Source organism: Leptopilina boulardi, unplaced genomic scaffold, assembly GCF_019393585.1.
Source record: "Leptopilina boulardi isolate dan_hultmark-lab unplaced genomic scaffold, ZJU_Lbou_2.1 LbouV2_324, whole genome shotgun sequence".
Lineage (NCBI taxonomy): Eukaryota > Metazoa > Arthropoda > Insecta > Hymenoptera > Figitidae > Leptopilina > Leptopilina boulardi.
This window is the reverse complement of record NW_026137890.1, coordinates 2,745,302-2,756,705: the sequence shown is the minus strand read 5'-3', so window position 1 is coordinate 2,756,705 and position 11,404 is coordinate 2,745,302. Positions and strand designations below refer to the sequence as shown.

General features: G+C 34.6%; 1 protein-coding gene across 1 annotated transcript; it reads left to right on the top strand.

Moving 5' to 3' along the window:
- The first annotated feature begins 8,191 nt into the window (after nucleotides 1–8,191).
- LOC127284366 (3-phosphoinositide-dependent protein kinase B-like) lies at nucleotides 8,192–9,400 on the top strand. Its single transcript, XM_051309762.1, has one exon. The coding sequence runs from the start codon at nucleotides 8,192–8,194 to the stop codon at nucleotides 9,398–9,400; it is 1,209 nt and encodes a 402-aa protein (XP_051165719.1).
- Nucleotides 9,401–11,404: the final 2,004 nt, after the last annotated feature.

Below are 11,404 nucleotides of genomic sequence, written 5' to 3'. Positions count from 1 at the left end.
GATCTAATTGTTACATTTTTTGTGACCTAATTGTTACAGTTTTCAACAACCTTTTATAAAATATAATTAAATTAGGTTAATAAACTGTAACAATTAGATCACAAGATTGTAACAATTAGGTCACAAAACTGTAACAATTAGGTCACAAAATTGTAACAACTAGGTCACAAAACTGTAAAAATTCCTACTTTGGTCACCCCCTTTGCTGCACTGACGTCTCAAGATTATGTGTCTCTCCATACCTTCGTCTCCCGCTTCATCAACATGTGCTTAGACCCCGGCCGCTCATCACCTCTTCAACACACCTACAAACTATGTGATACCTCGAATGCAGCTTGGAGTTAAAAACATTACTCATTTCTTATTATTTGATTTTTAAAATATTAAAATAAATAGTTATCTACGATTAATAAAGTAACTTCTTTTACTCAATTCTTTACTTTTTGACAATAATAATATATTAACATTTTGATTAAAATAAAAGGGGTTTTTTTTATTTATTTATTTAATATAGGCACATAAAGAGGTTCATGGGATCTCGAAGGTAAGCGCGGAACTTTAAATGATATTTCGCTCAACAGATACGGACAATGGGTCTGGGAGTTTAAAATTTTTAAAAGAAATAATAAAACTGAAACAATGCGTCGCTCTGCCAAAGTAAAAACATCAAATCTATAACATAATTGATATGCTGGGCGAAATATAAATTGATACTATAATCACAGTAGAATACAGAAATTTTATTTTTACAGCAATAATGTTGATATCAGATTGTAATAAAAGAGCAGAATTTAATGTAGTTAGGGAGGTACGAAACGTAGAGCGAATTGAAATCAGCACACCTCCTCCTCGAGATGACAGGCACCGCGCAGATAATGAATAACCAGTCCCTTCTCTCCCTTCTCTACTCGATCCCTCAATTCTTTTCTCACTGTAGTGAATTGAGACGGTTGAAACGGTGTGCGATCTGGTGTGGGGTCTTGCAGAGTTACTTTGACAGGTTTTTGTTTGGAGCTCTCCTGTGCCTGTTTACCAATACGTGTCAATGTAATAGTATCATGGAGAAGCGGTTTAGTAGAGAGATAATTTAAAATTGGAAGGACGACGTGCAAATCATTATCTTTATCAACATTAAGGTTATCAGGCAATCCGAAAATAATTAGATTTTTTGATCGATGATTACGATCTTCCAATTCGGCCAAACATGCAGAGATCGCATTAGTTTCAGAAATATTACCTTGATTATTCTCCATAACTTGAATCTCAATGTCATCGACCCTTTGAGTAACGGTGTCAATTTGAGATTCACACTTGTTCAATCTGGTAGAGTGATCATGGAGATCCTTTGAAACTTTCCCTAATGATTTTTGAAGCTTAGAGTGATCATTAGACATAGTCACTCTAACTGCTGCGAATTCTTCTCTAATTAACGCACGAATATTTTCTAGAGAAACTGACCAAGAAGCACTCATTAACATAGGGGACGGTGGACCACAGCATTTCTTTAGGCCTATATTTGGTAGCATAACAGTTTTAGTGGCACACTTGGGGTGGTAGGCTGCATTGCAACCAGGACAAAAAGTTTTATCTTTCACCACACGAACTTTACATTGCGGGCATACGTTGCTTGAGTGATTTGATAAATCATCAGTTGCCGGTATGACAACACTAAGTTGTTGACTGTCAGTCTCACCTTCACTCATGGTGAAAACAATGAGAGAAAACGGACGTGAGAACAATCAAACGAACAAAATATCGAAAAGAGAGAAAAAGAATAACAATAATTTAAAAATTATTGTTATCATAAGAGGCAGATAACTCATAAGTATTTAAATTATTACGAGAAGGCCACCAAAATGTCACCTATAAATAATTCAATTCAATAACAACTGAAATACCACAATCCTTTAACACAACTATGGTAGTCTAGAGTAACTTTCCGTATGGGAGACGCACAAAACTAAAATTTGAAAATTTATTGTTTAAAGTCTGTCACATCACACTAAATCGTAGAGAGAGAAACTCGCCATACTTTTTTAATAACTTGTTATAAAAAACAATATTAATTATCGGCAGAAACTCGCGTAAATCCAAATATTCAACAGCTGATAAAAACACGTCAGACCACGCCGAAAACAGGGTCGTGATAAATAAATGACATGAGACTCTTTTGATATTTATATATGTTTATTTTTTTTAAATGTTACACATAAAAAATTTTTTACAACAACTTATTACTAGTATTTTTAGATAACCACTCTGATAATAGTTTTACATTTCGCTCAGCACATTAAATTAAATCTATTTCAATTATTTTGCGATGATTATAACATGGCTTGATATTATACGAAGCATGCTTCAGTGATTGAAGCGATGTACAGTTTATATCTAACATATCTATAATCACAGTAGATGGCTTAAGAAAACTTTTTAACCACTTCTTTTTTTCTAAACCTTTTACATAAATTAGAGTTGCATTTTTAAAAATAGTTTTTAATATAATGGGAAGTAGTGTATATGGAACATCACCAGACGACCAATATATACAATGTAGATTATTTTCTAACCACTTATTCATTCTTTTATAATGTGGTGAAATACAGTTCCAATCACATGGAGGGTGAAAAATAAATTTGTATGGTTGTTGACAAGTTTTTTCAAGTGGTAAAATAGCTAATTCCTTTATAATAAATTCGTTAACAGGCAATTTGAAACATTAGACATCTACTATGTATGCCATTGTTCTGAAGACTAAATATGTTATACAAATATTTAATAATTTATATAATTTATTAAAACTATTTTTTAACCCCACCGCTAATTGGTCTGTACTCAACAATTCTGTCATGTAATATAAGACAGTAAGCTGCTGTTTGGTCAGGTAAATTTTCCTTAGATTCAAATTCAAGACGAATATCAACAGGACCATATTTTAATGATTCATTTTGCCTTGAACAATCAATTACTATAAGTGGAGCATATTCAAAAAACTCATTTTTCGATAAGTATGGTTGGGGCTCCTTATTGTAATACGTCACTTGAAAATAGGCATACACGTCATAAAGGACAGCATAGTGTCGTTTATCAAAATCTAAATTCAAATTGCATATGGATAACTTTGATTATTTAAGAATAATTTAACATTTGTAATTTGACAATGATCAAAATGACTGGCAATTCTAGTATTAACATTTTTTCGATTTGTCTGAAAACCTAAAATTATGAAACGAGGTTTTTTCAACTGCGTTGATGACTTAACTGTCCACACGTGATTGGCTGTCTGTGGTAGTAAAGGATACTCATAGAGTTCCCATGTTCGAAAACTTATTGGAATAAGTGGGTCTTTCTCAATGTATTTTAATAATTTGAATTTACGTGAATCAGACAAGCGAACATTGGGTAATAACCATTCAATTTTATTAATGGATACTCTAATTTGATCTTCACTTGTCTGTAGAATCGCATTCATATCATTTCTTGCTCTGGTTAAAATTAATTCATGTCTTGCATTAACAATAATTTTTTGGTAGTCCTCAGCAAAACCAAATAGAATATTAAATGGTATTGAAATATCAAAATTTCCAAGGTTGTCAACAAGAACAGTGTTTGCGTTACAGGTGAAAAACCAACCAGCGTTTTCTAAAAATTTACTTTGAACTCCATAAACAGAAACGTAATTCTTCATGAGATTTGTAAGACCAACATTTCTATTTTTATCAATTTCAATAGCGTTAAGTTCATAACGAGCTTCTTCAAACAGATGACAGATAGCGTTGTTAATAAACCTAGTATGTGTAACAGGTGTCCCGTTTTCCTTTAGTAATTTTCCTTGAATATGTAAAAAACTTTTGCTTGTCAAAACACAATGATCCTGATTTTGTACAGCTATTCTTATTTCATCACTGTTATTAAATGTTGCTGAGGCATATGGTAGATGAGCATGAACCTCATAGTGATCAATAGATTCATTGTAGACAAACAACTCTTGTTATCTTCTTCTCGATCACTTTCAGACCCCGATTCTTCAATAGTTGAATGTTTTGAGGTGTTAACCTCTTGGTTGTGGTGTCGTAACTGACTCTTTTTACACATTCTGGCTTCTTATATCCGTAACCAATTTTTGATTAAAGGCAATACCCATTTATACTGCTTTCACATGCAATCTAATGGTAATTGTTTCACTTTGAAAATTTACAAGATTTCCGTCCTGATCAACAATTCGTAACTGAATTTGATCAATGTTCTTGACGGCGATAGGCAAGTAAATGACATGAGATGGTACTTCCACTATTTTATATCCTGGTGGAACTGTTGGAAAAAATTCATGAATCGTGTGAACCTTTAGATTATTTAAATATGCACCGGTTGTAATATTACATTCAACTCGTAGTGCATTAACTTTTATAACAGACACTGGTAAGTTAGATTGGAAATATTTATCAGCTTCAAGAATTTGAGGTTCAAATCCTAATAATTGGGCTATGGAATCATCTTTTTGAAAATTAATGTCACGATTGCAAAAAATCTCACTGCGTAAAGTATTGTTATTTGGTTTAATATAAATTTCAATTCCTTTGGGTTTCAAAACACTTTGTAAATAGCGCTGTATATCACCAATTTCATAACTACCAGTTGGTATAGTTATTTCTTCTTGATCAACATAAAACTTATTGTGTCCAATATCTACATTTGGGATAGAGTTAAATGTAAGAAATTCAACCAGACCAAGTACATAATTCTGATGAGGTAACAAATCAATTGGTGGAAAATATTGTGTCTCCAATATGGATGATTTACCTGATAAGGTAAATGTTAATGAATCGTTCATATTGCTAGTTTAATTTATACTAAACTCAATGTTTCAGTGCCTTTGTTTTTAAAGAGTAAACATAGTTTTTACCTCAAGTTTATTTGAAAGAAATTTTAAATACAAATGACCACACACATAGGTATTAAAATTTTGATACCTCTTATGGTTGTATTTAATAACATTAACACTGAAATACTTCACAAGATCTGTAGGTGGTTGAAGATTACCAAAACTATCGATGATCGTTTAATTACTGTCCTGTAAGGGGAAGTGGTGTCCCTCATCTTACCAGCCGCGCCCGAGCTATAACCATGTGCTTATACAGGAGAATCAAAATGAAAAAGAAAATCTTTGGTGCCAGCACCTTTGGGTTAAATTGGTTTAAAACACATCATATAGGTTTATTGTACCAAAATTAAAAAATTTTTGAATATTAACATTTATATTTGGAACAACATATGCTCGTAATCGTGAAATTCTGAGAAATATGTCAAAATAAATTAAAAAATGTTTATATTTAAAAATTTTATAATTTTGATGAAAAATTCATTAAGCGTTATAAAATAATATTGTCATTAAGCCTGAGAACGCCACACAGGCCCCTCGCTGTAATTTACTTACTTGAGGTCCAAGCTCGGGCCAAGCCTGTTGAGTAGGAGTACTCCAGTTCCCTTTACAGGACACAATCAGTGATCGCCCGTTTTATCCACACAGCCATGGGTTGAGGGAAATTTGTTTTCTATTATTGCATACGTGACCGTTTAATTCCCGTGAGTGGAAGTGGTGAATCCATACTTTACTAACCAATGGCTATGCCCGATAACGCCACTCAGGTCTACCGCAATGTCTGCCTTACGCGAGGTCATAAAATAGGTCCAGTCCGATAGTATAGGGGTATAACACTTCTCCTTACAGAAGTGGATCGGCTACTAAAGAAAAATTGTAATAGTCCCAGAATACAGATATAAAAAAAATCCTTCCATTTAGTTTTTTGATATTCCCAGTAAAAAAAATTAGGTGTAAGCGAATAGAATTGGTGGTAACTTAAGCTGAATTCGGTTTGGCGAAAAAACCGAATTGGAACGTTACGGTGAATTATTTTTTTCTTACCGTAAATTCTTTTCTCTTGAACATTTAAATTGATGTTTGTTTATTCGAGTTTGCATTATAAATAAATAAAATAAATGTTTCGAAGTGTAAAAAAGCCGATTTGGACTAAGAAATATATAATTTTTTAAAAAGAAATAAAAGAGAAATGTGACAGATTTACCGACAATTTTAACATGTGAGTAACAGATTTTCAAGAGTGACAAATAAGTGTACAATGCTTTTGCAATTTAAAAACAACTTTAAAAAACTAATTTTAATTGAGGAGCAAGTTTTCAAAAGTTGATAAATCCATTTTCCAAAAAATTGAGATAAATACAGATTTAACAAATTTAGGACCTTAGAAATTGATTTGTCATTCTTGAATTTATGAAAAAATTTTATTAACAAAGAATTTTCAATTTAAAATCGTCTGGATTTAACCTAAGTGATTATTATTTTCAATTTTTTTTATTAGAAAAAATAATCAAAGTCTTTAAATAACCCTATAATAAAAGACTTTAATTAAACACAAAATGTATTAAATTCAAAAAATATTCGTATAGAAATAATTAATTAAAATTTTTGTACTTTAAAGTTTATTTTGGTGGTTATGTGATAAATGCAATTTTTTAAATTTCTCAAAAAAACAAAATATGGATTTATCTACTTTTGAATACTTGCTCCTCTATTGAAATTTGTTTTTTAAAGTTGTTTTTAAATTGCAAAAGCATTGTACACTTATTTGTCACTCTTGAAAATCTGTTACAAAGATGGATACATTTTATGCACTCAAAATATGACATGTATAAAATTCACTTTCATTTACATAAAAAACAATATTAATACCGAAATTAAATCATGAATGCAAACTGCAATAAAATAACATTATAGGATTCGTGACTAATCGTAAACTAAACAAACTTATCAGGTTATAAAACAAATGAATGTAATTTTTCTGAACAAAAATATAATGCATTGAATAAATAAGTAAATTCACATTGTTTTATCATAATGTATTTGTTAAGCTTTCAATAATATGCGATAAATATAAAAATTACCTATAAAAATGACAAAATTGTAAATAATTTATGCACATGAACCGCTCTGATTTTGTTTCTGTGATTTTCGGTTTTCTGTACATCTAAAGTATTACTCTACATGCTTTGATTTCGTCGTCATCGTACTGTAAGGAAGAACAAATTTGTATCACGAAGAACGACCGCGAAAGTGACAGGTGAAGGTCACTGAATACTAGGAGCGAAACGAAAAGCGAATTGAGTATATCGAGCGCACGGACTGTAAAGAAAGGACCCTCTGTCGCCGTCGAAAATTTTGGCCAAGATGCGCGTCACCTATCGAATTTCACATAGCTCCGCGCAGACTTGGAAGTTGTCCCCACCAGGCTCCATCGGAGAGATCCAGTATACCCCTTCCACTCAACTGGCGGGCCAATCGCGTGCGAGGCAAATTCCCAGCTCGAGCATAAAAGAAGCCGCTCCGGCCACGAACAACACATTCTATTCGATGTCTCGGTTCGAGACAGATGGGAGCATTTCTCCAGTCAGAGCATTACTCTGACAAAAAGAGCATTCCTCTTTTGTATCTAATATATTGAGCATTTCTCAATATATTAGAAAGGTATTTTAACGTAAAGAATCTTTTGTTCAAAAGAAAAGTTGTCGTGTTACGCTCTTTCCTCCGTGCATTTCACGGCAACTAAAATACGAGTATTTCTCGCCTGTAAGAGTTCTCATTTCCTGGTCTTCGCAGCTGAGTCATCGTAGTGGATCATCATCGTTCCCTGGTCATCGTAGTAGATCATCATCATTCTTTGGTCATCGCAGCAGATCATCATCGTCGTTACCGTTTCTTACCCTTTCTTTACCTTCGTTGATACGTGTCGCGTTTCCTTTTTTTTATGTCGTAACCATATTCACATTCGTCGCGTCGTGAATATCGCTTTAATTTAAATAATTTTACGTGCGTCAATTTGCGTAGTAGAATTACGAAATCCGTTCTTTTTTTTACTTTTACTGTGTTTAAAAAGTTTTACGTTTATTGATCACATTTTTGTTACTTTAACGATTGTAATTTTTATTTTATATATACGAACCCTGATCCGACGAGCTAATCCACAAAATTTATCTGACATTCGTTACAAGTTTCTGGCGCCCGAACAGGGACTAATCGAAATAATTTTATTCTTTTTATGTAAAAATTTCATTTTTGTTTATTTAAAAAAAAAAAATGGCAGACGATAGGGTTCACCTTACTCGTTCCGTGATTTGGACAATGAATAAAGTCACGTTAGAAAACGAATTGCGTGATAGAAACGTGCCTTATCCACCGGACGCAACTCGCGAACAATTAAGAAATCTATTGCGTAACTTAATCGGTCATAATCAAAGACAAAACAATCCCGAAAATAACCCTAACGGAATTCCTGTCGGTAATAACGAGGAAGACGAGGATAATATGTCTCAACATAGTTCTCACACGAATTTAATTAATAACAATAATCAGTTGTTAAATGACGGAAGTAATCAAAATGGTCGACAAACTCCTTCCGCGAATAATTTCGATAATCAGCAAAGAGATCCGCGCTTATTAATCCCTGGTAACCAATTACAAGAAAACGCGCTAAGTAGAGCAAATAGTCGTTTAAGCAACAATTTAGAATTCGTCGACCCAGTTGCGGGAGAACAAAATAATCAAAATAGAATACAACGTCCCCGTGGGTTAAATCGTCAACAAGTAATTGACCATTTATATCAAAATCGCGAATCTAGAAACCCACTTGATCGTGATAGACCTATACACCGAAATACACCGCGTCCTAACGATGACAACCTTGACCGTGTATATAACGAATTTCATAACGATGATAGACCTCGCGAAAGTCTTGCAGAAAAGGTACGTAAATGGGGCGTAACATATGATGGTACACGTGATTTGCTTGATTTCTTGGAGCATGTGGAGGAATTAAGTTTCACTTATGAAATCCCGCTGGATAATTTGGTGTCTTGTCTTCCAATGCTCTTAAAAGGAAAGGCTATTTCATGGTACCGTAATAATAGGAAAAATTGGCAATTTTGGGACGAATTCGCTCACGATATTAAACAATTCTTTTTACCGGTTAATATTGATAGTCAGTTAGAGGAGGATATTAGAAATCGCACGCAGGGACAGAAAGAAACCGCACATGATTTTATCACAGCGTCGCAGACTCTTATACGTAGATACGGACTCATGAGTAGGGAAAGTGAAATAGAGCGGTTGTACAGAAATCTTCGACCAGAATACAGACGTTATATACGTAGACATGAAATTCAGAACGTCTCGGATTTAATTCGTTTAACTAACGAATATGAACTGATCGTCGTCGCGGAAAAAGCATATAAACCGCCCCCTCAATCAATTTCCGGTCCTACGCAATCCGAACAAAACCACTCAAAACGACAAAAAGAAAACGTGGCAAGTGTAGAAAGTTATATCGGCTAGATCATTGTTGGCGATGTAAAGGACGCGGTCATCGTCGAGGTCAATGTAAAGGCCAACCAAAAAAATTTTGTTCTTGGTGCGGTAAGGACGACGTTTATTTCCGAGATTGTGAATGTCGTAAACAGGAAAACTCGCGGCGGACCGACGAAAAACCGGCGGAGACATTGTCCGAGACTCAAGTTTTCAAAGCCGGACAACAGACAAAGTAAATATCGCTAACGTACCAAAAAACGCACGTATCTATGAACCAATTAATATAGAAGGCAAAATTTTTTGTGCTTTATTGGATACGGGTGCGAGTCATTCATTTATTGGTGAAAAAGTTTACAATGAAATTTGTAAACATAACCTCGCGGAGTTAAAACCTTTAAATATGATGGCACGGTTTGCAGATGTCAGTCGCGCTCAAATTTTAGGTACAGTCGACCTTAAAATTTTCTTTAATGGAAAAACTGTAGATGTCTCTTTTCGTGTTTTACCGAGTCTTGATTTAGACATGTTAATCGGTCTTGATATTCTTAGCGCCGTAAATTATTAATTCGATTATAATAAAATCGCGTCGACCGATGGCGAATTTATTAACCCCGACGAAAAGGACATTAACGAAGCGCTCAGGGAAATTTCCGAAGTGTTGAAGATATTCAACGAAATTAAAGGTCCTACCAAATTCGGCAAACATACGATTAAACTTAAAAATTCGGACCCTATAAATTTATCTTATTCCCCACGAAATCCCGCGATGCTTAAAATTATGAACGACGAAGCAGACGATATGATCGCGAAAGACGTAATCGAGCCATCAAACGGTCCTTGGTGTTCTCCAATTGTTATCGTCAAGCGAAAAGACGGAACTTATCGTTTCTGTATCGATTTTAGAAAAATCAATGCCGTATCGGAGAAAGATGCATATCCAATACCTCAAATCAATTCGACATTGGATAAATTACGGGATTCAACATTTTTTTCCAAAATTGATTTGAAAAATGGCTATTGGAATATCCCACTAGCAGAGGAAAGCCGACCGATTACGGCTTTCATCATTCCCGGACGTGGTTTATTCCAATTTAAGGTCATGCCGTTTGGTTTGCATTCAGCATCAGCTACTTTCCAACGTACGATAGAGAAAGTATTAGGGCCTGAAATAGGAGTTTCGGCATTCGTATATTTGGATGATGTTATCGTTCTCGGTAAGGCCGTTAATGAGCACTTAGAGAACGTTAGGCGTATTCTTAAACATTTGCGAAACGCTAATTTAAAGGTGAATACCGAAAAATCGGAATTTTTTAAAACTAAAATTCATTACCTCGGACATATGGTCGACGCGACGGGTATTCACACCGATCCGGAAAAAGTAAAATCGATTCCGGTCCCGAAAAATATTACCGAATTGAGGCGATTTATGGGAGTCATCTCCTGGTACAGGCGTTTTATCCCGGATTGTTCTACGTTGACTGAACCTTTGACGCGTCTTCTCCACAAAAAAAGTCGTTGGAATTGGGGATCCGAGCAAAATAACGCATTCGAGACATTAAAGGAACGTTTGTCGTCGGCACCCGTTCTCGCTGTACCTGATTTTTCAATTCCTTTTTGTCTTCAGACCGACGCCAGTCAATATGGCCTCGGAGTCGTCCTCCCTCAAACTCAAAACGGTCAGGAAGTCGTTATCGCATACGCGAGTCGTACGCTCAATAAAGCCGAACAGAATTATTCAGTCACAGAAAAAGAGTGCTTGGCTATAGTTTGGGGAATATAAAAAATGAGATATTACCTCGAGGGCTACTCTTTTTATGTAATTACCGATCATGCGTCCCTTCGGTGGTTACAAACGTTAACTAGTCCCGCTGTTCGAATAGCCCGTTGGTGTGTTTATTTACAGCAGTTTGATTTTACAATTAAATATCGTAAAGGTAAATCGAATAACGTCGCCGATGCCTTGTCTCGCGATCCGATTGCGGATGAAAATCTGTCCGAAGATTTTATAGACGAAACTGCTTTTATTATCGA